The 24,615-nt window shown below is 48.0% G+C and overlaps 1 protein-coding gene across 5 annotated transcripts; it reads right to left on the bottom strand.

Annotated features, from left to right (window-relative positions):
• Positions 1-1,976: 1,976 nt before the first annotated feature.
• On the bottom strand, positions 1,977-15,242 carry SIK1 (salt inducible kinase 1). 5 transcript variants are annotated; one of them, XR_014685614.1, is made up of 14 exons: positions 14,844-15,242; positions 13,969-14,085; positions 11,379-11,442; positions 11,037-11,198; positions 10,640-10,764; positions 10,402-10,525; positions 9,165-9,388; positions 8,779-8,928; positions 8,043-8,165; positions 7,572-7,797; positions 6,606-6,881; positions 5,847-6,078; positions 4,448-5,071; positions 1,977-3,176 (listed from the first exon to the last, which is right to left on the bottom strand). XR_014685614.1 is itself a non-coding variant. In XM_084497057.1 (13 exons), exons 1-13 carry the CDS (start codon positions 14,227-14,229, stop codon positions 4,651-4,653), a joined length of 2,253 nt encoding a protein of 750 aa, XP_084353183.1. In that variant the 5' UTR covers positions 14,230-15,242; the 3' UTR covers positions 1,977-4,650. The 5 variants fall into 5 exon arrangements, 4 of the variants coding, with proteins under 4 accessions (XP_084353183.1, XP_084353181.1, XP_084353182.1 ...); XM_084497057.1 differs by having other exon boundaries at positions 1,977-5,071; positions 14,221-15,242; XM_084497055.1 differs by having other exon boundaries at positions 1,977-5,071.
• Between the last annotated feature and the right edge of the window lie 9,373 nt (positions 15,243-24,615).

Genomic DNA, 24,615 nt, shown 5'->3' with positions numbered 1-24,615 from the left:
AGGGATATGAGAGGTCCCATCAGCTCGTGAGCAGTGTGAACAGGCAAGCGTTGCTCTTTGTGTGTCCCGTAAGGAGAGAAAGGGGGCACCCACCAGTCTGTTGGGCCGTGGGTCTGACACGAAGGAAAGGAAGCCCTTCTTTCACACAATGCAAAGTTGAGTTATGACACTCACTGTCACGGGATGCTTTGGAGGCCAGAAATATAAAAGGATTCCAAAAAGGGGTTAGCCAAATTCTTGCAGGCTTAACCCATCTGCAGCTGTTGAACACAATGACCCAGATGCCAGTCAAAAATTCCCTGAACCGCAGCTTGCTCACGGCCGGGCTGGTAAGGCCACGCAGGGATCGCGCTATGCTTGCCCTTTCCCTTTGTGTCTGCTCCTCAAGCGAGCTGCCTGATTAGCTGTGCCTTTGGCCGGGGCCACTGACACTGATAATATGTTCTGCACGACATAAAACGTGCATTAAGAAACGAGAATGTATTACAAGAGACGATGAAGTCTGTTTACCTTACATGAATGTCTCGCCTTCGGCAGGCGCTGATATCTGATGTCTTGGGAGAAAGGCACTTCTGTCCTCTGAATCTATCCATCGTGCCCCCTGGCAGCCCCTACCAAAGAGCAGCTCTCTTCTTGATCTCTCGCAGATGCGCTGCGAAATCCATAAACCATGACACTGGATTACCTTTATCATTGATTTAGCTGTCACCACTAAAAGTAGTTAGCAGCCGTGAAATAAGCCAGCAACCGCACTTGAAGCAACGTTCTCCCGAGGCGCGTATTTTCCTTTTATTAGTCCTTAAATTAATTCTCCTTCGCTGCATGAAGCGTGCCTCCTTCTCACTTTGCGGGGTGAGGAAAACCAAAGTCCTGCCCACTTTCTCTCTCTCACACCGCAATTTTGTATGAGCAGCTGCTCTCCTTTCTGCTGCTCCTCAGCCAGCACAGGCCGGGAGGACACCAGGATGCCTCTAAGTCCCCTCCTCACCGAGGTGGGGACACAGCCAGAAAGGTTTGGGACAAGCTGTGCTTCACCCAGCAAGGGACAGTCCCTCGCTCCCATGGCTGGGTCATGCTGGTAGCGAAGCGTTCAGCCTGCTGTTTTACACCCAACTTTCTCCATGCAAAAACAACTTGTGTTTTTCATTGCTACTAGCCCGGCACCTCCTGCCAGCTCCAAACACTTCCTTTAAACCAAACCAAACCAAACAAAAAACACGCAGGATTTGATCATCCACTTTTGGGGCTATGTTAAAGTCGCCAGCATCTGTCCTGCCTGGAAGGGAAAAAACACCCCGATCCCAGGCAGGAAAAGAAAGGAAAAGGCAGTAGGTGCTGCGCCGTGGTGTGAGAAACGAAGCCAAGAAAAACAGCACCTCAGGAGATATTGAAAACAAAACCAAACATGGTAAACAGGAGCAGAGGCAGATTTCAGAAGAAAGGCAGGAAGACAGTGACTAAAGCACCAGGAGTGGAACAGCGGACACATGGAAGCTGAGCCCGGAGTGCCGTGGTCTCTTTGTCCTGATTTTCCCTGCCACGCTACAGAAATCACCGTGCAGCCGCGTTGAAAACACGACCCTAGAAAAAAAAATATGTACGAGCCCTTGCTACCAGGGCAGGAGTCAGAGCAAATACAGAGAGCTCTTTCAGCTCAAGGTGACACGGACGGATTGCTCGTCCGGTAACGACTAAACCACGCTTGACCATTTTCACTCCATAGACCTCTCTCCCTGTCAGGTTTTATAACCCGATTACTACAGACTTGGGTTCGATTCAGACAGATTGCCGGGCAGTGAAAGGCTCAATATCCCATTATCAGATTTGTGAGCTGGCCATTCCTCTTCATTTAGTATGTAATAGAAAGTGTCAGCGATGTCCTGTGGGCTCAGGCTTCACAATGAGCCTTAACTACGCAAGGCGGACGTGCGCAGCTGGAGCTCGGGTGACGCTGCAGAGAAAAAAACTCCACGGAATCAGGTGCAGGACAACGATTTTAAAACATTTTTTATTTAAATATTAAATAAAACACATCGACTAATCATTTTGGTGTACATCTCTCATTTTAACATAAGAAATAAAATGATTGTTCAGTCATGATAAAAAATAAACTATACATCTTAATTAAACCAATCACGTAGTGTCTTTAAATACCCTATTGCATTGCAGTCTGCAGAACAGCACTGTCAAGATATCTACAAAAAAAAAAAAAAAAAAAAAACCTTTTTAAAATGACCTCTTTCTGCTCCAGCAAGAATTCCAAAGAGGCTCTACAGCAATTGGAAAAGAAAAAAAAAAACAACCAACACTATGAAAGTAAAGTGCTTGTCATTGCTTAGGACAGGAAACAAAAGAATCTGTGGCCTTTGGATCCATGGCATTTAAACAGAACAAATATTGAAGGGGAAATTCTGCGTTTTAAGTGTGTGTGCTACCCCTTACAAAACTGAAGGCCAGTTGCTGCTTTGTGACGAGCTGGCTTCTTCTCACCCCCCTCTCTCCAGCCACCTCCAGATAACATTTTGTTGTTGTTTGCTTTGTTTTTGTTTTTAAACCGCTGTAATTTAGCATGAGACTTTGGTGTTTCCTCTGCTGCAAGGCACCACGCAGTCAGAAATCGAGCTCAAGCAGTTTTCCCTCCCTGTGAAGCTTCCAGACCACGTAGCAGCAGTGGCAAGCTGGAGGTGCAGCAATATAGACACACAGGTACTACACACAGATAAAGAGGTCGTTTATGGAGAGCCACAGACAGAGCCACAGGACATCTTTAGCCATTCCTACTCCCACCAAGTAACCTAGTCAATCTTTGGCTTTTTTCTTTGTTTTTTCTTTTTTTTTTTTTAAAAAACAAACCAAAAAACAAGACAAAAAAAAAAAAAAGGTATCTATATTATTTGCAAATGCGTAATACTGCAGGTTGCACGAAGCCAAGGTAACTTGAAGGCACCCTGTGTCACGCTCGGGAGATGGGTCCTCGGAGCATTCTGACCAAAACGCGACTGTTTCCCGACCTTCCAGCGCTAACTTCCAGCTGTTTGCTCACCTGCTCCCAAAGCTCGAACGCCCTGCCCTGCCCTGCCGTGGGGGCACGGCCTGCTCTCCCCCTTACACCTCAGCACATCTCCTGTTGACGCCAACAGAAGTCACGCTCCGCCTCGGGAGGAGGAGTGGGGTTTCTACCAGAAACACAATATAAGCATCTTACAAAATATAAAAAATAACTAGTGTTATATAGTTTTCTGCTTCCTATTTATATACATATACAGCATTAAAAACCATACGAAAAAACACCTACCTAATCCAAAACCTCATTTTGCTAGTATGCCAAAAACAAACCAACCCAAAACGAACACCCAAAGATTGTGCTGTTTTACTCGCTTTTAATACAGTTTTGTTCAGAAATAGCTGTACTCCGTGAGAGTAGAATTCTGTTCTCGCCTATTCCTTTTGTCTTTGTCAGTATAGAATTAGAACCTCAATATTGCACATTTCCCCAAGAGTCAGTTCTATTTGGACCCTGATAATGAAATGCATAAAAACATAATTAGCAGCGGAAATAACGATGTGCAGCGCTAAGGAATACCCCTCAGGCAACTTGGAGGCAATCTCTAGGAGGGCTTGTTAGAAGGAAAACCCTTCCGCCACCCCGCCAGCGATAGCGGTTCCCTCCTCGGTGCCTCTGCAGGAATATGAAAAAAAACTTAGTGTTTATAAAAGGATTCCTAGTGATCATTTAGACCAACAAAATACAGGCGTGTGCATGCGTGTATACGTACGTATACACACAGCACCCCAAAAAGACATCCCTGCAGAAGACCAGACAGTACGTAATTTGGATCCTGATATCAAGGGATACATTTGTCAAGAGATTACTCGCTTCTGTGCTAATTATAAGGTTGTTTGGTTGTTGGCGTGGTTGGTTTTTAAAGGTTTTCCAGCTGATACATCAAGCAGAAAGTTCACAGTTTTCATTTAAAGTATACATATCTGGGAGGTGCGGAATGGGGAGCTTGGTTCCTTTAGAATTAAAAGCGTTAACAGGAGGAGGGGAAAAAAAACAAATGGCAATGCTTCCATTTTTGTCTTCTACGAATGCATAAATGCTGCATGCCACTGGTTTTCTGTTTATTTTCTTTAAAAGAGGTAATCATCTTCACAAACCCATAAGTGAATATTGTGAAAAAGGGAGGCTCTGGTCCCTTCTCTGAAAAGCCTCTCCCTGCTGTGTCACCACTACCGACAGCTGCTAATCTTGCATAACAGCGGAGCTGTATTGGTCTGACTTGAGTACAGTACCGAAGAGTTCTTCCCCGACCACATCCCTCCCTGTCCCCACAAATGCCCCACCCATCTTCCCCATCATTATTTTTCCTTTAAAAAAAAAAAAAAAATTCAATTTCTATTCGTATTTGTTCAGTGCAAGAATAGTAGAAGCAAAAAGACATACATATTGCTTGGTTCAGTTCTAGAAAGTTGCTAGCTTTCTGAGCCAGCCAGCCTCTTCACATACTTCAAAATTTATTGCTTCTGAGTCACTCGTCCGCACGACGCCAGCCAGCCACGGCCCTACACGTGCCACGGAGCAGCGGTGCAAGTTCTTCGCGAGAAAAAAACCCACCACAGCAGCGCCAGCTGCAGCAGCCGGAGCTCTCATTTGACCAGGACGAACTTCCCTAGCTGGTTGGAAGTCAGGTCCTCCATCTCACAGTCCCCGTGCTGCAAAGTGACGGCCTCGTAGCTCGGAGACTGCGCGGAGAAACTCTGCTGCTGGGAGAAGGTGGCGCCAGCGGGAGAGGCGCTGCTGCTGATGTACAGGTGAGTGTCTAGGAGGTGAGCTGCTGAGGACACCGGCGACACGCTGACACCGAAGAAGTGAGGTTGGAGCAGCTGGCTGTTGCCACCGAAGGCCAGCTCAAAGGAGTTCTCTCTTTGTAGCTCGGACAAGAGAAGAGAATTGGATGTTTTGCAGGTACCTGCGCTATCCGAGGAGGGGAGGCCGCTGGTCGCAGGCGTCTGAGGCGTCTGGGGACAAGCTGGATGGAGTAGCTGGTGATGCTGGAGCTGGAGCATTCTGAACAGAGGCCGAGGGGGGAAGAGGTTAGCTTGCATTGCTAGGACGGGCTCACGTTTTCCTTCCTCCCCTCCTGCCCCAACCCCCGACACCAACTCGCCCCTTTTTTGTCCTTCTCCACCAAACCTCTCCCTACCCAGCCACTAAAACTAAAGCAAAACGCGCCAGGTCGCCGCGTTTTCACTTGGCTTTTCCTCATGTCAGAGAGGGAGACCAGCACCAGAAAGCTATCTAGTCGCAGCGTGGCCAGCTAATAATAGATGTCCTAGAGACAACGTGTGCAGATCAACCGGAAGCACAGTTTTCCATCTCGCTTCTCTGGGAATGAAGAGGTGCCACCGCACATGACATTTGAGGCCACTGGAACCGTGCCTCCTTTGTGGGCTGTAACTTTTCCAAATTACAAGGTCTCACTTCCTCGCCATGGGAAAATTACAGGAGGAGGCAGAGGAGGAAAGAAATCATTCCCAAAACTAACAAAGAAAAATACAGCTTGCAGTGGGGAGAAGTAATGTTTTCCCCCACGGTACCCAACTGCCTCTCAATCCAGCAACCTCCGAACGCTGGGCCATCGAGACTTCAGCCTGGAACTGCACGTCCTGCGTTACGCGTGCCAGCGCAGGAAGCCACAAAGGAAGCTAAGCAGTTTATCTGCTGCCACACAGCACGGCTGAGAGGAAAGGAATCCCCAGTGACTCAACTCCCCGGCCTCTTCTGCCCCTAACCAAAGCAAGTCCCAGGAAAATAGTAAACCTCCTCCAGGCCGGCTTCTCACCTCTGCTGCTGTAGCACCTCTTCCAGGAGGCTTCTTCCCTCTCTGCTGCTCCCGCTGCTGCTGTACAGGCAGGTGCTCGGCTGCGTGTGTTGGAAAGGGCTCATGGCACTCCTTGCTGCCCGAGATGAGGAGGACTGACACACCTGCCGAGCAAAGCCTTTGATTTTATTCAAGCCGAGAAACCCTTTGGCTCGAGCGTTCTTCCGCAGCTGCTGCCTAAAAGCCTTCAAGCCTGTGGGACATGAGGAAAAGAAACGCACTTTAATCCTCCTTAGCATTTGCCTAGGAGCCTGCTTCACAGATCAGCCCTTGTGGGCAGCTGCCTTCGTTTGCGTGAGCACTGCACTACAAGAAACCGTGACTCTTGGGCTCACGGTCACAGCTCTGCCTGATGGCCAGAGCAGGACTGCTGTGACAGAACAGGGCCCGGGACAGCTGCACCCTCGTGCAGACGGACACATGCACAGCAAGGGACAAAGCTGCTAGCAAACATGAAGTGCAGTCTGTATTTTAGGAAGAGGGAGGAGCTTGCCGTCCCACTCCCAGCAGCAGAAGTATCTTCATGGGCACGCTGAAGCAGCATGCGAGAGCCTCCCACCTGAGAACCTTCCTCAGGGGGAACTGACCCTCCTCAAGGACCGTGAACACGAGAGGCAGAATGCCTCAACATAACCCCAACACAGAGGGGCAACCCCCTGCGTGCTTCCCTCTCCCGGTGGCAGGGCAGACACCCCAGCAGCAAAGCGAGGGAGGAGTTACCTTGAGTTAATGAGGTATCAGATGCTCGCCTTCCTTCTTGGAAGCTGACGGGCAGGAGGGAAGCACCTCCCATGCAGCCCTGGGCCTGTAGCACCGGGGCGTCAGACTGGGAAGCAAGGAAGGGTGATGTCATCCTGGCTGCGGCCGGGCTCCCCGTCATTACTTGACCTGCCAAGCAGCTGCTCAGGGCCACGGAGCTGTCATTTGAAGATGAAGTAAGGCAGCTGTCTGAACTCGTTCCCTCCGTGGGGCTCGCTGAGGAGGAAATGACTATACCTGCAGAGGGGAAGGAAGGACAAAAAAGCATTCCCAAGATGAGTGGAGGAAGGAACGAGCGTGACATCAGAGCGTTCTGCCCACCCACCCTGGCGCTAATTAGCAGCTGCGAGCCAGCGAGGTGTCCAGCAGCTCGTGCTGTCACAGCGCCTGATTCCAGCACGGGGCCGGAGACGTAAAAGCTGCCTGGCTCCTGCCCAGCCAGCAGGGCTCTGCCAGCACCTCCGGGCCTGCGGGGCTTCCTAGCACAACACTCCGACACGGGATTTGTGCTTTGTGAGCATTTCTGCTCGTTCAGCTCACGGGGTTTGGACACGTAGCCAATACAGTTAGTGATGACCTTGTGTTTTTTGGTTTTTGGTTGGTTGTTTTCAAATCCAGTCGCACATGCGACCACGCTCACCCACCCAAACAATGAAGCAAGCAGAGAAGGGTTATGTCCTGCTTGTGAGAACGCTTCCTCTAAAATGATCCAGGTAAAATTTAACAGTGCAGAGCCCATTCCTGGAGGACCACACTTATTTAAGGAAAAGACAGACCTGAGGAGAGCCGACCACCTCTTTTCTGGGCTTTCCTACCCCAGTCAAGGTAAAATCAGCACATGCTCCCCAAACATCTGGCTGCTGGGCTGCTCCTTCTGTCTTTCTCCTCTAGCTAAGGACAACCTTCACCTCTCCCAGACTTACTTACATGGAGGGGCATGCTGATAGAAATGAGTGGTGACTTCGGCCAGTGTGTGCCTCCGGCTGGTGTTGCTGGGGATGCGGATGGGGTGGTCATACGCCTTAATTTCGTCTTCCAGCTCCTTCTCTTGCCTTACTTCCTCGCTAATGGTGGTCTCCAGCAGGCTGTTGGGGGAGATGGAGCGGTTCCGAAAAAGCCCATTGAAGTTGGGATCCACAGGAAAGAACACAGGCTGCAAAACACAACAGGTCACAGACTGAAGGGCGTTTCAATTACTTCTGCACTGCATCTTAATACTTTTCACAGCTCTGGGGCATGCCTCCCGTAGGTGTACTGTTTGAGAAGCTACTACAACACCATGCCCAAGTGCAAAACAAAAGATTCAAGGCAGAGAACAACAGGCACAAACTGTTGTTTTGGAGCAACAGAACAATTAAAAAACAACAAGTTGCACACACGGCAGCTGAGAACACCAACCTGTAATGGATTGTTCATGTCACAGTCCATTTCTGCCTGCAAGGATGGCTGAATCAGGCTCTGAGGTTGCTGGTAAAGCAGAGATGATCGCAGGGTTTCACTAGTGAGACTGTCCTGAGGCATCTGAAGGCAGAGAGAGATGCAGAGAAGCCATCACACACCGCAGTTCCATGTGATTCTTCAAACACTCAAGGCTCAAGGAATTTCAGAGACACCTTCTGTGCGAGCCTTCTCCACGCACTTTCTATCAAAATTAACAAAGCTGCTCTTTCAATGCCAACACAAACACAAAGTTCCTTCTCCTAACTCAGGCAATTAAACTGGAAGTATGGTTTGAAAAGGCACCAGGAGTACGCTTTAAAGGGGGGTGGGGGTGAGGAGTAGAAAAAGAACGTCAGAAAAAAACACAGACTGAATCACAGAGTACTTCTGAGGATCCTAGAGGGTGTGTAACAAAGAAAACGTAAGCGATCCGTGCCTGAGAGGGCAGCCTAATCTTCTGGCTCATTACTGAGCTGCACCAGAGGCAAACTGCTCTCCGGATCACGACCCACAGGCCGTTAGGATTCCATCAGCATCCTGCTGACGAACAGTAGGCTGCACCCTATCAGAGGGCACAGATAGCGGAATCGCTTCTCAGAAGCCTCAGAATTTCAGTCTTGTTTTTCCCATAGAAAGGGGAAGGAAAAGAGAGCCCACATATATGGCTTCCCAGGTCGGTAACGCCCTTCCTCACCTCGCCATTGCTGATCTCGGAGCTCCTCGGCCTTTGCTGACGGCCAGTCGCTGAACGACTCGACAGCTGGCTGCTTCGATACTCCTTGAGGCGCTCCAAGAGCAGGTAATAAATTGCAGCAAAGTGGTTGTAGCTGCTGTTTTGTAGAGACTAGAAGACATCAAAGGAACCTTTGAGTAACAGGTAACTCGAGATACAAGCAGCCACAACTCATCATTAAGGCTTCGAAACACTATTCATAAAAATAGTTAAAATTCAGAAGGGCAGTGTGAATTACAATACAGTGTGACACTGGATCAAGGCCGGTCACTGAGCAACACACACGACTGCACCACTGGCATGCTGGTAGCCACTGAAAAGATGTTGAAGGGACAAGCACTTCTCACCTCCACAGTTCTCTGCCTGTCGATGCCAAGTGTCTGCATGATCCCGAGGACCTGTTCATTGTAGTCACCCAGGTTGGAGTTGTAGTTTTGCATGGAGAAGGACAGAGACTGCTGCTGCTGAAGAGACGGGTCAGCTTGCATCCACTTGTGCTGCTTTATTTGGGAAATAGTTATTCGTTTTGTTGGGTCCACGACCAACATCCGTCGGATTAGCGTTTCACAGTCTGGATGACAAAGATAAACTCATGAGCAAGGGGTAGAAATGACAGTCCAGCCCCAGGTCATCACTAAGAAACTTTCCCACCACCAGTGTTTGTCATCTGTGAAAATGGGATTTAAGAGATTTTTGAGCAGCTGATGCATGGTGTGACTACTAAATATTCAGACCAGCACAGGAAAGGCCAACATACATTTCATAGAAGCAACGTGTCACTACAGGAAATGAAGCTGTACTGCCTAGCAGCAGCTTTCAGGTGGCTTTCCACCTTGCAGGAGGGATAATTGTGAGTGGACGCAGGTTTAAATCTACTTGAAGCAGGTCAGAATTCAGTACAGGACTACTGTACAACTACTGTACGTACTCAGACACAACTTCCTGGTCCTTGCCTACTGCTAATTTGTTTATAACCAGAGAATCAAAGCCATTCATGGCTAAAACTGATAAAGGTCACACTTCAAAAGACATTATTCACTTGAAGAGAGAGGCACATTCACTTGTTTCTGCATCCAAATCAGGGACAGGTGATAATACGCCTCAGTTCCTTTTTCTCACCAGCCTGTTGGAGTGCAAGCGTTCAAGAAACAGCGCTAAGCCTCACTATTTCTGCTCCCCTTGGCAGCAAAGCCACACTGAAAAGTTCCCCTTCTGCATGGTTTGAGTATCTTAAAACTACACCCATGTCAACATTGCAGGCTCATTAAAAGTCTGTTTTCTCTCTTTTCTAAGCAATTATTTCTTCAGCTAGGGTTTCAATTATTTTTGCAATCCACAGAGATACTCGGAGAAAGGAAACGACAGCGTTTTAGACGCATCATGGAGTAGATATCAGAAAAGAAAGCATGTGCAACCAGACCCTGAACTGAAGTCCTACCCTACAGAAATTACTGGATACATAAAGACAAGGGGATTTCCAGCTGCAAAACCAGTCCCATCCGTCACTGTCCCAGGAAGGAACAGGACAACTATTCCTTTACTCGCAGCCCCTTTTCTAACATTAGGGATCTGAATAAAAAGCACCTTCGGACATGAAGTAGGGAATGCGGAACCGCCCCTCCAGCACTCTTTGCCTCAGAGTTGGTAAGTTGGGTCCATCAAAAGGCAGAGAACCACAGACAAGGACGTACAGCACCACCCCAAGGCTCTGTCAACAGAAAACAGCACAGCACGTGAGCGATTCCAGCAGAAGCAATGGTTTTGAAAGCCCACAGCCCCTACGAAACTGTGAAATGCAAATTCTAAGAAATTTCAAGCTCACCCATATATCAAGGTGAGGGCCTTCATATTCCTTGCCTTCAAACACTTCTGGAGCTGCGTAGGGCGGGCTTCCACACCAAGTGGAGAGGGGTTCTCCTGACTTGTAGAAGTTTCCGAAGCCGAAGTCTGGAAGGAAGGTGAAAGTCTGGGGTAAGACATTGCTCAACCACATATGAACATTTCAGAAGTAGCTGGAAAAGGAGGGAAAGAAGCAGATGTATTGCTTTGTTCTCCGTGTATCAAACTGAGATACTCTTTTTTTTGTCCAAAAGGTATGTACAAAGAAACATCGGTATATTTTCAGTTACCATAAGTACATTTATTGGATCATGCTAGGGAGACTGAGTTTGACTACATGCTTAACGCTGTTTATAGAGTAAGCGTGCATTTCATATTACCTGCTAACTTGATATTCATGTTAGCATCTAGCAGAAGGTTCTCTGTTTTGAGATCTCTGTGCACGATGTGGTGGCTGTGACAATATTCCACCGCCGAAAGAATCTGCCAGAACTTCTTCCGTGCTTCACTTTCACTCAAGTGCCCGTTGGAGGTCAGATGATCTGCAAGACAAAAAAAAACGCACAAAATTTAGAAGCACCTGGAGGAAGCTTTTTGTAATATTCCATGTGCTGTACTTGCTTTTTGACAGCTGACAACACCACGCCTGGATTTGTAGCCAGAACATATATTACACAGGACTGACAGCAACAAAGCCACAACTTCTAAATCTAAAGACTTACCAAACATTTCTCCATTCTTTGCAAACTCGGTTACAATGTAAAGCATATCCTTTGTCTCCATAACCTGTCGAGACACAAGAAAGGACACGCTTAAAGAAATGCAGACCTCTGTAGTTTCTTTCATTTCTCTAAATGTATTCTCAGACGTATCGGTTCAATTATTTATTTGCTGCAGCAGCTGGCAGTAAAGACATCTAATTTTGCACCACAACGATCTCTCCTAGCAAACTGGTAATGAAAAAGATAACAATTCATTGTTCATGCCTACAATATACAACAGTTTCCCGTGCCATTGTTCTTCTCACCATTACTGTGTCACCTCATCTCCATAGGATAACTGGTGAGCATTTCCATACTTTTGTACACTTCCCTGAATTCCTTTGTTTGGTTAAAATACGCATGCAAAGTTTTATAATTCACCGGACGTATTTTGAGCATTCAAAGACACTTAAATTTACTTAAAGTCATCTTTGTTTCATGGCTAGCAGGTACTCAGATCACAAGAGATACCCAGAACTTGGAAAATCAGGAAGTCATTCATATCAGACACCCCACTCCCATTGAGCGTTGGCTGGGGACGTGGCAAGCCTCCCATGCAAGAGGAGATAGGTAGCTGCTTGTGTAACTGCACTGCCTGAAGCACATCAACAGCTGTCAATATATTGCTCAACGCTCACCTATCAATCTTGTGTCAACTTCCTCTGACACTTGTTATTTTACACGTCTTCAGAGGGAAAAAACAAACAAACAATGCTGAGTGTTTTCAAATCCATATTCAATTACTATGCCACATCCTTTAAATGTTGCCTTTCAGGTTTAAAAACAAAACAAACAAACAAAAAAAAAGAAACAAGACAAAAAAAAAAAATTTCCCTAGAATTGGACACAAAAGGAACAGGTATTTTGTTTTGGAAGCAGGAGGCTCGCAACAGGTTAACAATCAAACAAGCGCCGATACGACTTCAAAGGCTGCTGCTTCCAGCCTCCTAAAAGTAACTTTTTTCGAAGTCTCTCGTCCTCCCCTCACTACAAGTACACACAGACACAAAACGAAAATAAACAAACAGGGAGCAAAGGAAGAGAGGTTCCCAGTTTAAAAAAAATGAAGGAAAGTGTTCTGGGAAAGTTGCCAGCTGGATGAAATTAAGACGCCGTGCTGAAACTAAAACAATGATGAAATAATACAAGAACACACACCCTACGTCGGCATGTCATCTAATTCCATCCCTGCTTCTCAGTCTCCACCAAACAGGTAAAGCATCGATTCCAACAACAAAGAAAAGAAAACTGCTGAAAAGAAATTACGGCGCACTACCAACGTCACATGCTCAATCAAGTGAAGTGGTTCAACTAGATGGAATTTAACCTGCTTTTCGAAAAGCTTCAAAATAGTATTTAGTATTTTCACCCACATCATTCCACTGAAATGAAATCAACAGGACTGTTAGAATGTTTCGGTATATCCTACACTGCCCTATGGGCAACAATGACGTCAGATGTTAACGCAGGATCATTTTTGTTATGATGTTTAATACTATAAATATCAGGCACTTCGTGTGTGTCAAGGTCTTTAAAAGTAATGCCTTGCCTAAGCACCTGCCTTACTGGCTTTTCAGCCTTACACGTTAATTAACTTTTTTTTTTTTTTTTTTTTAAGCTAACAAACCCAACGGTAAGATCGCAACTGGTCACAGTGTGTGCTACTGCACATGGCATTTCAGACCTGCTGCTTCCCTTCTTTTGCTATTCCTCCCCCCTGCCCTTCTGGACAGGTCCAGACGGACTGGGCTACCTCATCTTCTTCTCGCATCCACATAGCACTATTTCAGATGATTAAGAGGAACTCACACCAAATGCTAATTAGATCAAACATTTAGAATTTGCAAAGCAGTCCTTGCTCACTAGACAGCTGTGATCCTGTTTTCTGCACAACACATTAATTTGTTCCGACTGTTAAAAAAAACAAACAGTGCAGAAACTGAATGAAATTAAATCAAAATTCATATTGTGAAACTCTACAAGTGGAAGGATATTTTAAATTAATTTTTAAAGCTATGCAAACTGGAGTGGAATAACCAAAAAGGTCATTTTCAGACATATTTTAAGATGTCAACATTTCTAGGCTTTTTTTTTTTTTTTGCTGGTGATTTTAAAGCCCTTCCACTTACGGCAAGCCCAACTTTTGCGCCTGCAACTCCGCTGTCCTAAAAGAGTTTAAGTCGTCCTCTTATCAAAAGCACGTTAAGAAGTTCTGACCTTCTGCACTGGAAAAGCAGAGGAGTTAGGACGGCAAGTTAACTGTAGAAGATCAGATAGTTTGTTTCAGATCAAGAAAAGGATTCCAGTCTGTTTTAATTGTTTTGTTTTAATCAATTTGCCAAAAGGCTGTCTAATGTACTGGAATCTTGTTCAAAGAACGATGAATGACTTTTTAGAAAAAAAAAAAAAAAAAAACAACCAACAGTTTTTGAAGAACGCGCTTTAAATAAACTATTTCAATTTGCATTTTCTCTGCAAATATTTGACATGAAATCATGTGGGAGACACGCATATGTCATTCGCATGCTGCGCTTCAAAGCCGACCTCTTACCTGGTATAGCTTGATAATGTGGGGATGGTTCAAAAGCTTCATTATCTGAACTTCTCTATAAATCTTCTCCAGATTGCTTGGGTCTAACCTTGTTTTGTCTATTATTTTTATTGCAACCTGCAGATTAAAGAATTAAGAAAATAAAACAACTCCAGGCATTAAAAAATAGGTATTCCTAGAAAACAAACAAACCAAAAAAAACAACAACACAACACAACAGAGCACCACACGCAAAACCACACACAAACTCACAAAATCCATGTAAAGTTGCCTCTAAAGTACGGTCCTGACAAAGCTGATTTTTCTGAACCGCACTGAATTCACGACAGAGTGTTTTCTTTTTTTCTTTTCTACATCAAAGGATTACATGTAAGGTAGTGAGCAGAACTGCAGAAACTAGCACCGGGCAGGATTCGGTAAATCTTTTAATCCACCCCATGCTAGCGAAAAACTGCTTTCTGTAACAGGCTGTTTCCTACTCGAGCGAGCGGTGTGCCTTTGACATGCAGCACACATGGAACTACAGCTGCATGCCCATTAGGAAACGCTCTCCGCGAACACTCCAAGTTTTTTGCTCTCCAAATGTTCGCGTTGAATGAAAGAATCAAACCTGCCTGCAGAGTTCTGGCGCTCCTCAGCCTGTTGGGCTCTGAGAGCAGCAGGAGGGATGTGGAGAAGGTGATCGTTGTGGCTGGTGATGTTATTTTTGAGGCGTTCTTGCTTTAGTTTTACACCAACTCCGTGTAGGGCTGTTGGTACCGGGGCGAGCAAGCACGGAGCGTGCAGCCGGGCTTTCCACCTGATTTTGTGTGTTGTTTTTTTTTTTTTTTTTTGTCAAGAAAGCCCCGTCCGGGCTCCCCACGAGCCGCACTCACCTGCGTCTTGGTCACCCTGTGCCGGGCCAGCTTCACCACGGCGAAGTTGCCTTTCCCCAGCGTCCTCTCGATGTCGTAGAAGCCGACTCGCAGCGGCCGCTGCTGCGCTGGCTTGGCGGCGGGCAGGGCGGCGTACTCCGACATGATCACCATGGCTCAGGCGGCCGGCGGCCGAAGGCACCGCCGACGGTCAGGACGGCAGCAGCATGGGCGCCGCGCCGCGCCCCTCACACGGCTGACAGAGGCAGACGGCGGCGGGGTTCTCCTCACAGCCGCCGACCGTTGGGTGCGCAGCGACCGTTGGTGCGCGGCCGTTGGCGGGCGGCCGTTGCCGCGCCCGTACCTGGCGCGCGCTCCCCGCGGCTCTGCCGCCGCGCGCCTGGGGTGTGAGGCAGGGCAGGCAGCGCGCATGCGCGGCGGCGCAGGGAGGGGAGGGAGGGGAGGGAGGGGGGGGGGGGCATCCCGCCTGCTCCCTCCTCCCCCCGCCCCTCCCCTCCCCTCCCTGTCCCGCTCCTCCTCCCCCCCCCCCCCCCCACCTCCCCCGCCCACCGGCCGTGGAGCCGCGCCGGGCCCCATTGACGTCACGTTTGACGCCAGCGCCACGCGCGGCCCGGCGCGGGGCTGGAGGGGAGCGGGCCGGCGCGGCGTTGCCAGGCAACGGGCGGCGCTGACGCGCGCGCTGATGGAGCCGTCGCCATGGAGACGGGGGGGGCGGTGACGTCAGGGAGGGGAGGGGAGGGGGGGGTCTCCGGGCCGGCCCGCCCCGCCGCTGTCACGTGACGCCCGCCATCTCGCGGCGGGGTCGCCCCCTGCCGGCGCGCGGCCGTTGGTGGCCGTTAAGCGCCCGTTAACGGCCGCAGGGAGCGGGGCGAGCCCCCCCCCGGTCCTGCCTTCTGCTGGCACCTGCCGAGGTGGCTGCCCTGGCTGAGGGGGCGGGATCTCGCCCTCTTTGGCACCCTCAGGTTGATTGGGGGTCCCGAATGTGCCCGGGGGGCTCCTCACGAGGCTCGTTGCCCGAAGTCAAGTGGCAGAGCTTCCATGAAGCGCAGCCTTCACACAAAATACACTCTTCGCACAAAGTGCACTCTTCACCCAAACTTCAGTTTTCACACCAAGTTCACTCTTCACACAGTGACCGCAGTTTGCGCGCTCAGTCTCAAGTTCCAGCTAAGCCTTGAAAATACGGCTTGAACGATGCCTGGCGCGTCTGTTATCCAGCTTACCCTCTGCTAAAGTCAGCCTAGACTGTTTTTTTCAGCCTAGTAATACTCTACTCGGTGATAAGGATCCCGGCCAGAAGGCTGTTTGCCTTAGTCTGAAGTCCTTTCCGGACTGTCACCGTCACTAACACACCAGCCACTGACCTTCCATCCAGCAGCCACCACCACTACAACTGGACGTGCCACACCCCTCGCAATAAAAATACAAATTTCACAGGAGGGATATGGCTCTGCTTCATGCCAAACTTTGCAAAGCAACTGATTTGGTTGTTCTCACCGGTAGCTGATGGCCTCCTTAAGGTCCTTGAGCGATTTCTGAAGGGCTCAAGGTGGACCCCCCTATGGGAGGAGAACCAACATTGTTAGCTTTTTTTTGTATTACTGTTATTTAAGATTTACACTGTGAGGACCTGATGAGAAAAAATGTGGTCTATATAAATCAAATTACAGAATCACAGAATCACAGAATTTTCTAGGTTGGAAGAGACCTCAAGGTCATCGAGTCCAACCTCCAACCTAACGCTAACAGCCCTCCACTAAACCATATCCCTAAGCTCTACATCTAAGCGTCTTTTGAAGACTTCCAGGGATGGTGACTCCACCACTTCCCTGGGCAGCCTGTTCCAGTGCCTCACAACCCTTTCTGTAAAGAAGTTCTTCCTAACATCTAACCTAAAACTCCCCTGGCTCAACTTAAGCCCATTCCCCCTCGTCCTGTCACCAGGCACGTGGGAGAACAGGCCAACCCCCACCTCGCTACAGCCTCCCTTGAGGTACCTAAAAAGAGCGATATACAAGCTGGGTGTCATAAATAGGAGCCTGAGCATGGGCGCTGCTTGCACAGAGGCACCGATATGGCCCCGGTCATGGGACTCGTGCCATTTGGTGTAAGGGGGTAATAGCATACAGCCCTCCCTGGCTATCGCAACGTTCAATTAGCGCTTACACAGTGCTTTGAATAACTCGCATGAAAAGCTGGCTTATTATTATTATTATTGTTATTTTTAAGCTAACAATGTATTCTCCGTGGAGCCCACGAAGAGGAGGTGACGCACAAACAGCATATACAGTAGCAACTGCATGTGAACAGTGCCCCAGGAGTTATAAAGAAAAAAATTACCTTAATAATGGTTCCTCTGCTGTGGTGGGATTTTCCTCCCTTTAATTATAGTTGCTGTTTTCATTTCAAATTGATTAAGTGTTTTAGGATGGCAAACAGAACCAGGCTTTTTAGAAAGAACACGCAAGGCGGACAGCCCCAGCTAGGAAGGTAACATTTTTATTTTTAAAGGACTCTTTTTTTTTCTTTTTTTTTTTTTTTTTTCTTCCTAAATGGGAAGAAGTGAGCTGGATTTGGTGCTCTGTCTAACATCTCATGATTTTTCCACCCTAAGGAGTGGCAGACACCTGTGCCATGGGACTGCCTGGAGATTGTAAGACGGCCCCAGAAGGTTACAATCCACAATCCTGGTTTTAATTACCCGCATCAGATGGAAGAGGCAAGAAGAACTGGCAAGTGTTGCTGTCTGGAGAAGGTGCTTATGCAGATCCGCACTCTCTACTCCGGAGGGTGGGATACATATGGCTTCTTCAGTAGAGGAGGGAGCACACAGTTTTTAGGAGCCATCACACTATTGTATGATTCACTGAGAATTAAAGACCTCCTGTATCTATCACTCTCAGCAGCCTTTCAGTATTTCTCTTCTATTTTTCACACATGTGGGTCACGACAGCTTCCATCAGTGCTGCTCAGAAGTAACCGTTGCACGGCTCTGGTAGTGTCGTGATTACATTGCTTTTCTTCCACTTTCACTATGAATCAGTAACGTCTAGGCATCATGAACCTCTCACACGGTCCCATTTCTCTGTCCTAGGGGTGCTTTTCTGGGAAGGTCGATGCTTTTGCAATTCCTGCTCTAGCACTTCTGCTGCCCTCTGGTGTTTTGGTTATCTTGAGTGAGGAGTCACTTCTGGGAAATATCCATGGTCAGCAGAGGGATAATTACGGAGCCGGCTTGTACGTAACGAGGGTAGGAAGGCAAGGAAAGTGGCGCGGCACTTTCCAAAGTGTCTCCACCGGGATGTTCCTCTGAGTTCTCTACGAGGAGGGAGAGGCTGGGAGGCCACAACTGCTCATTTTTTCCATTGCAGTAGTCCTGTGCCCCCTCGCTAAGGGTGGCATGGTCTACGGATGGGAATGTGTGTGATGGCCGCTGCCTTCCAAAACTCATCTCACAGATATTTCCAGCAATTCAGTCTTCAGTCATTTCACTCAGCATTTTCTATCAGTTTCAAAACAAACTAACAACAATAGCAACTTTCTTCACTTGGGGAAAAAAAGCAAAACTGAGAAACGTTCAGTCTCTGCATTCCTTTCTGCCCCTTCCACCTTCTGTAGTTACAGCCAGCCTGGTCTGCTGTCGTAGGATTGCTGGGGCACGGCTTGCAGTACAGCTGTGGTTTTCCTCTTTTCTTTCTTTTTCTTATCTTTTTTATTTTTCAGAAAGGACCGTTGATTATTTTGAAAATCATATTTGTTGGGCCATTTTCTGCGTCCCATCATTTACACAGTGTAACTGAGTGAAACCTTGCTGGTCAATAGAGGTGTCCCAGGTAACACCAAGTCTGAATCTGGCCTAGGAAAACGTAAGATGGAAGGTGTCACATTCCGAAAAGTGTAGGCACATTTGCAGCAAAGGAGTTGAGAAAATCAACTAAAATATTTGTAGGCTTAATTTAAAGCCAAAAGTTTTAAGCCAAAAGCATTATCTCGGGGAAGGGGGAGTGCCTAAAAATTTCTAATATGATTTCGCGGTGTCCTTGAATTTGAAAAAATATATCTGTCTGCTAGTGCAATTTTGGCAAAAACACTCCTGCCTCTCAAAGCTAGCATATCCTGACTGAGGCACCACAGTAGTATCCAGAAATACATTTCAGACCACTGGAATGTCTTTGGTCACAGTATTGCATCACAGTAACACAATTATCATCACAACAATGAGCTTTTGTTGTTAATGCTTATGACATTTCATAATTAACGAGGCGATGGCATTTCTCTGACCTAACACATTGAGCTTGCCTTGCAGAAGCAAGGTACGTAGTGCTCCTCTTCAGCCTCGTCCTTATCTGGGGCTATAAAACAGCTTTTTAAAGGGTCAGCGCCAGGTATGCAGGGTTCTCTCCTTTCTTAAATATAAAGTGCTACCAAATCCACTGTTAATACCAAGGCTTTGGCTGTTTTTGTTTGTATTAGGGGAAGTACAAACACAGAACAATCAAGACAGTTTATGCCCTTGAGAGTGTCTTTCTTTTATTGTCATCGTTTCCCTTCCCTGGTTGTCACTCTGATAATGCTACACTGTGTTGGGGCACGTGAACCTGACTGGCGACTGGCTACAAACACATGAAATAATTATGAAAAAAAAAAAAGAGAAGCGGGCCAGGTTATTTCCATTGCCCGGGATAAATGAAATGCAGAAACTAAACAATCAACGCTGAAGAGTTGCTTATGAATTGAAGTTGTTTTTCTTCCCCTCAGTTGTTGAAGCTTAATGACCAGAGGTGGTCACAGTCCTGGAAGCGCACCTCGTGATCTAACCAGATTCAATTAGCAGGAACTCATTTTACGGCGTGTGGGCTGATTTTCAGGGACGGAGAGCACCCACAGGTTCTGCCTTTTCATGGAAGCTGCCGCTGCTCAGCATCTCTGCAAACACATCCCTGTCTCCTGCGAGGCAAGGCACGTATTCTGCCAGAGGCTTGGGCCAGGGAGGACTGCAGCAAGAGCCCCTGGGGCTGGGTACGTCTGTGTTCGGCTGTCCTGAGCCCAGGCAAGGTGCCCAAAGTGCAAGGCCACCGTTCCCTCTCTAATTGAGCCTTGCTGGGGCAGGAAGGAGCTGCAGAGGCTGCCCTGTGCGGGCCCCGAGCTGTCAAAGAGCCCTGCCTCCTTGGAAGAGGGCACTAACAGCATTTCTCCACCACGGCATGCTGAAAAACCAGGAGCTTCTCCCCTCCCCCTTCCCCCTCTCTGAAAGAAAACAGAAACAAAATAGGAGCCGCATTCGCAGCACCGTGCCTGTGGTACAGTTATTCCACGGGGAAAACCTGATATATCCACCTATTGTCTGAGCCACTACTGAGGGCCCTTCGTGAATGACCCAGCTACGAAAACAGGTATCCTTCCTTAGAGATTAATGCGATATTTGCGTCTGATGTTTCCTGCCATGCAGCACAGATTGTTTGTGCTGATGGACAAGTGAGAAATATGGCTTTCCAGAGGGGGGGGAAGGACTGTTGCCACACACCTTTACTGTCGTCCTCTGGAACAGCATATTAAATTCGTTTTCCATCCATCCCCGTAAATACATTTCCTATAATTGCTCCTATGTCAGATGCACTGTAATCCGTCCCCTCCTACGTCAGCTGCATTGTTGTAAACCCCCCTCCCTCCGATGGCAGGAAAGCTGTAATCCTCCTCTTACGTTACACAGGAGCTGCATCTCTGACATTTTCAATTGCACTCACCCCAAGCCAGGCAGAGCGGGGATGGAGAACAAAACCCCAGTTTCTAGACCATGAACGTAATGAGTTCTCTGGGGTTTTGAGTGTGCATGTGGGTGTTTGAAAGTAAGGTCAAACGCGTTTTACACACTCAGCTGGCTTTCTCCAGTCGCAGACCAGACAAAGCTTGCTATTGCTGCAGAACATGAGGAGCTCAGCAGAATTTCTGCATGACATTGAATCATGCATCATATATCCTTACATACCGGTTCGGTGTGTAGGCTGGGATGAAGGGTAAGACGATAAATAGCACTCCAGAGAAAAGGGTTAGCAAAAATCTTGCTTCATAAGCCCCGAATGGTGGAGTGACTCCCATGAAGGAGTGAGGGAGGGGGGTTGGCTCATGGTTTGTGAGTGGGACACCAAGACAATCTATTTTCAGGTACGTACGCGTCTGTTACACTGCAGTCCCGGGAGCTGAGCAAGAGCCTGTGAACAATAACACACAAAAGGCAAATTTCTTACGTGCAAGGCTTGGCACAAGCCAACTCTGAGCTTCCAAGGAGGGAGAACACAGGGCATATGGCATCTAAATATATGCGATCATGGATGACAAGAAACATGGAAGAACTTTTTGGACGGAGCTGTTTGTTAACATCCTGAAAATATCTTTCGCAAGATGGATACTGACAAGACAACTCAAATCCAGATGGTTCCCCAGTGGTTGTTTCAAAAGAGCTCTGACTCCGGGGTGGAATAAGCAGCTTGTGTTACTGGAGAAGGTTGCTTGTGACTCCTCGAATGGGAAGCCAGGAGTTTGTACTTCAGTGAGAAATACCCCTCCTGTCACACAGCTGATACAGCCAGAGGGCACACAGCTTTGTCTTCGTACCCAGCAGGGCGTGCTGTCTTCAGAAGCTCCTCATGTTCTCGACCAGTTTGGGGTTGGCTCAAACTCTCTTTCTGCTGATAGCCATCACCTCTCGGAGGATCAGCGGGGATGGGTATTGACTGATTTGCACCGGGTCCCAGGGCAAAACCCCTTCTGGTGGGGCTGTGCGTGGGTGTGCGTGTGCATTACCCCACGGCTGCAGATGGCACAACCCATCAGAGGTGAAGATTTGGGACCGACAGGACTGGCCGTAACAGAGAGTATATGGTCTGGAAGGCCTCCAGAGACATCTCCTTGCTTCACTGCTTGTCGATAAAACACAATCTGATGGGCAAACCTTTCCAGAGTCTCATTCGTTAATGACAATAAGAGATTACAGATAGGAAAGCCTATCTATTTTCTAGTTCATTCCTTTGATGGGATGGAAACATTTCCATTGCTTGAAATATCAAGCACAGCTTAACCTGGGATCGAAGGCTTTCGCTTACAGCGATATCGGCAAATATTTTTCTCAGTCAAAAAGTAAATTTCTCACATTTGAAATCAAAGGGATATGTGCCTTCTCTGTTAATGCTGGAAGGTCCTCCTCCTGATGCTTTTTGGGAAGCAGAACAAGCTGCCTCACAGAACGTACGTCAAAGCAGATGAGCACAAGCTCTCAGTGTGGTACGAACAAAGTATGGGGCACAGCAGCTCATCTCCACAAGCAGGATGGGGCTGTGGTGGAAACATCTACCCTGCATCTTCACAGGACTGGAAGGTACTATGGAGCAGCCTACAGCAGGCTCCTCTGTTTCCAGAATCTCACAATTTTTGCTGTTTTTCATAAACAGGAGGCTTGTTAAATAACACAGCAGCTGCACGAGTGTTTAGAGAGGTTGTACTCCTGCAACAACGTTTATAAAAGGGAAATATTGGTTTGGGAATTGGGGGCTAGAAAAAAAATGCCAAGACCAAACCGACGGAATGAGCAATGAGTATTAAAGGCACAAACAGTTCACCAGTGATCCTGTGCTGGTCACTGAAGCTGTTCACTAAGGAGTTACCAGTGATAATGAACTCTCAAAAACTCTCGAGCTTCAGAAATAGACAATTTTTCCTGAAAATGTTGTTAATGGAGGCAGACACAGGTTTTGCTCTTGGGCTTCCTGTTCACTCAGGGGACAGTGGCACATGAGGCTGGCTGAAGACCTTGGAGAGAGGATAGCAATAGCTAGACTGGAATGAAAAATTAAAAATGAAAAGTAGGAAAAAAAAAAAAGGAAAAAAAATTGCAATGTTTTCCCCTCTTTCTGCATATGTGCTTTAGTGCCTTATGGAAACTCACGTTTCTCCCTCCATCACAAACACAAATTGCACCTCATTGCAAACTTTTACCCTTCATCGCCTTTCTGCCTTCATTTCCTGAACTGTAAAGCACATAATGGCTCTGCCCATCCTTCCTGGCCTCAGGGCTGGCGGAGAAGGGCTGCCCCTGGGGTTCCCAAGGGCTCAGCTTCAGCTCCCAGCAGCTCCCTGGCCCATAGGGATTGTTGTCTGTGAAAGCCCTCGCAGCTGTCCAGTCCTTCAATAGCTCTGGAGCCGGGAGAATCGGGGTGCTCCAGGCTGAAAATAGTTTAAGACAACTGCATCCTGTCCACCTGGCAGTCCCCCCGCAGGTTCTTGCGGATGGCCCCAAACAGCTGCTCAACAGCTGTATTTGGGAGATGAAGGGACCTGTGTAGAGTGTTGAGTTGTCAGAGCTGCCTCGGAAAGGCACAGCATGCCTGCCTGTCCTGCCGTGGCCGAAAATGCCCCCAGCCAGTGCTAACTGAGCCGAAACCACAACAGGCCAAAACCACCACAGGGCATCACCTGGAGAGCAGAGGCAGTGGGAGTAGGGGCAGGCAGCCCCTGAAAAACAAAGTGTGGCGGTGTGTGGACTGCTGTTTTCAAAAGCTGCAGTTCCTTTCTGCGTAAGCAGCCCCAGGCAGTCAACAGATCAGCACATCCTCATCATTAACCCTGCGAAATATATGAGGCGTCTGCAAAGTTTGGACGAGTGCGTAGAAAAGATTTGGACAAGTCCCGGTAGCACTCCGGGTATCCCCGCGGAGTGGATGCGGTGGGGCTGGCAGGGCTGGCTGCCCACCCAGCGGCTCAGATTTTCTGCTCAGTGACCAGGGTTACGTTTTGGCTCTAATTCATGCACAAGGGAAAAAATAGGGGAGGAAAAAAAAAAAAAGGAAGCCTTTGCATCAGACCCCTGTGTGTGCAGTTACACAGCTTTCCGGATGTGGCCCCAAAGTCCAATCCACAACCCAGAGGGAACATGCTGATACCGTGGGCCCTGTGCAGACAAGGCTGACAACCCTTCCCTGCACACGTGGCGCTGTTAATGCCGACGTTGTGTCAAACAGTGAAAATGAATGCTTCCCTAATAATTGCTCTCAGGAGAAGTCACATTGTAGTCTGCATCCCACAGAAACATCATGAGTCAGAGGAGAGGTAATTCCGCGACAATTGTGCTGTTAGCTGGGGTCTGGGCTGTGATGAGCAGGCAGGTCCCAGTAGGGTGGTAATTTTGATTCTGTCATCCTACATTTTCCTTTTTTACTGCTAAATTGTTCCTACTCTGAACCCCTGCCCAGGTGTATTTCACTGCCTGTGTTTGCAGGGGGAGAAGCACCCTTTAGATGCGTGGTTTGGCATCATTCATCACAGACTTTGGTCCTTCTGCTCCCATTTTCTCTGTGGCAAGAGCTCAGTCTCTCTTTCTGACACCGTTTTGCAGGGCCAAGTCCCTTTGCCACTTCACTGAGCAGCACTAAAAGCTTTTCAATAGCTCATCAAGAGTCCAGTGACCCAGCTGCAGATGGAGATGCTGAAAATATTCTGATACATATGTGCTGATGGCATCTAAACTTTGCTGAGCAATAAAATGAAGGAGGCATAGTGGGATACCCCTGGAGGAGAGCAGGGCCCTCCCTGGTGGGTCAGCACCTGGAATGCCCGGCTTTCTGTGGTGTGTGAGCTGTGCTAATGGGATGGACGTGTCAGACAGATGGGCTGGGCACCAAGCCTCGTGCAGTTTGTCAGATGGGAACGTCCTGTGCCAGGGGCTGTGTCTCACAGGCAAAGAGCTAAGCACGCTGTTGGCTCTTCGTAAATACCACATTAA

This window comes from Aythya ferina (assembly GCF_964211825.1).
Source record: "Aythya ferina genome assembly, chromosome: 1".
NCBI lineage: Eukaryota > Metazoa > Chordata > Aves > Anseriformes > Anatidae > Aythya > Aythya ferina.
Note: the sequence above shows the minus strand (reverse complement) of the source record. Positions and strands in the feature narration are given on the sequence as shown.

Bases quoted from the DNA above. Each gene is read 5' to 3' on its own strand.
- SIK1 (XM_084497055.1), bottom strand. From the start codon at position 14,996: ATGGTGATCATGTCGGAGTACGCCGCCCTGCCCGCCGCCAAGCCAGCG. The intron at 10,526-10,639 runs GTGAGCTTGAAA...TTCTGTTGACAG, and splicing joins GCCCTCACCTTGATATATGG to AGCCTTGGGGTGGTGCTGTA. The intron at 9,389-10,401 runs GTGCTTTTTATT...TTTGTCATCCAG, and splicing joins TCCCTACTTCATGTCCGAAG to ACTGTGAAACGCTAATCCGA.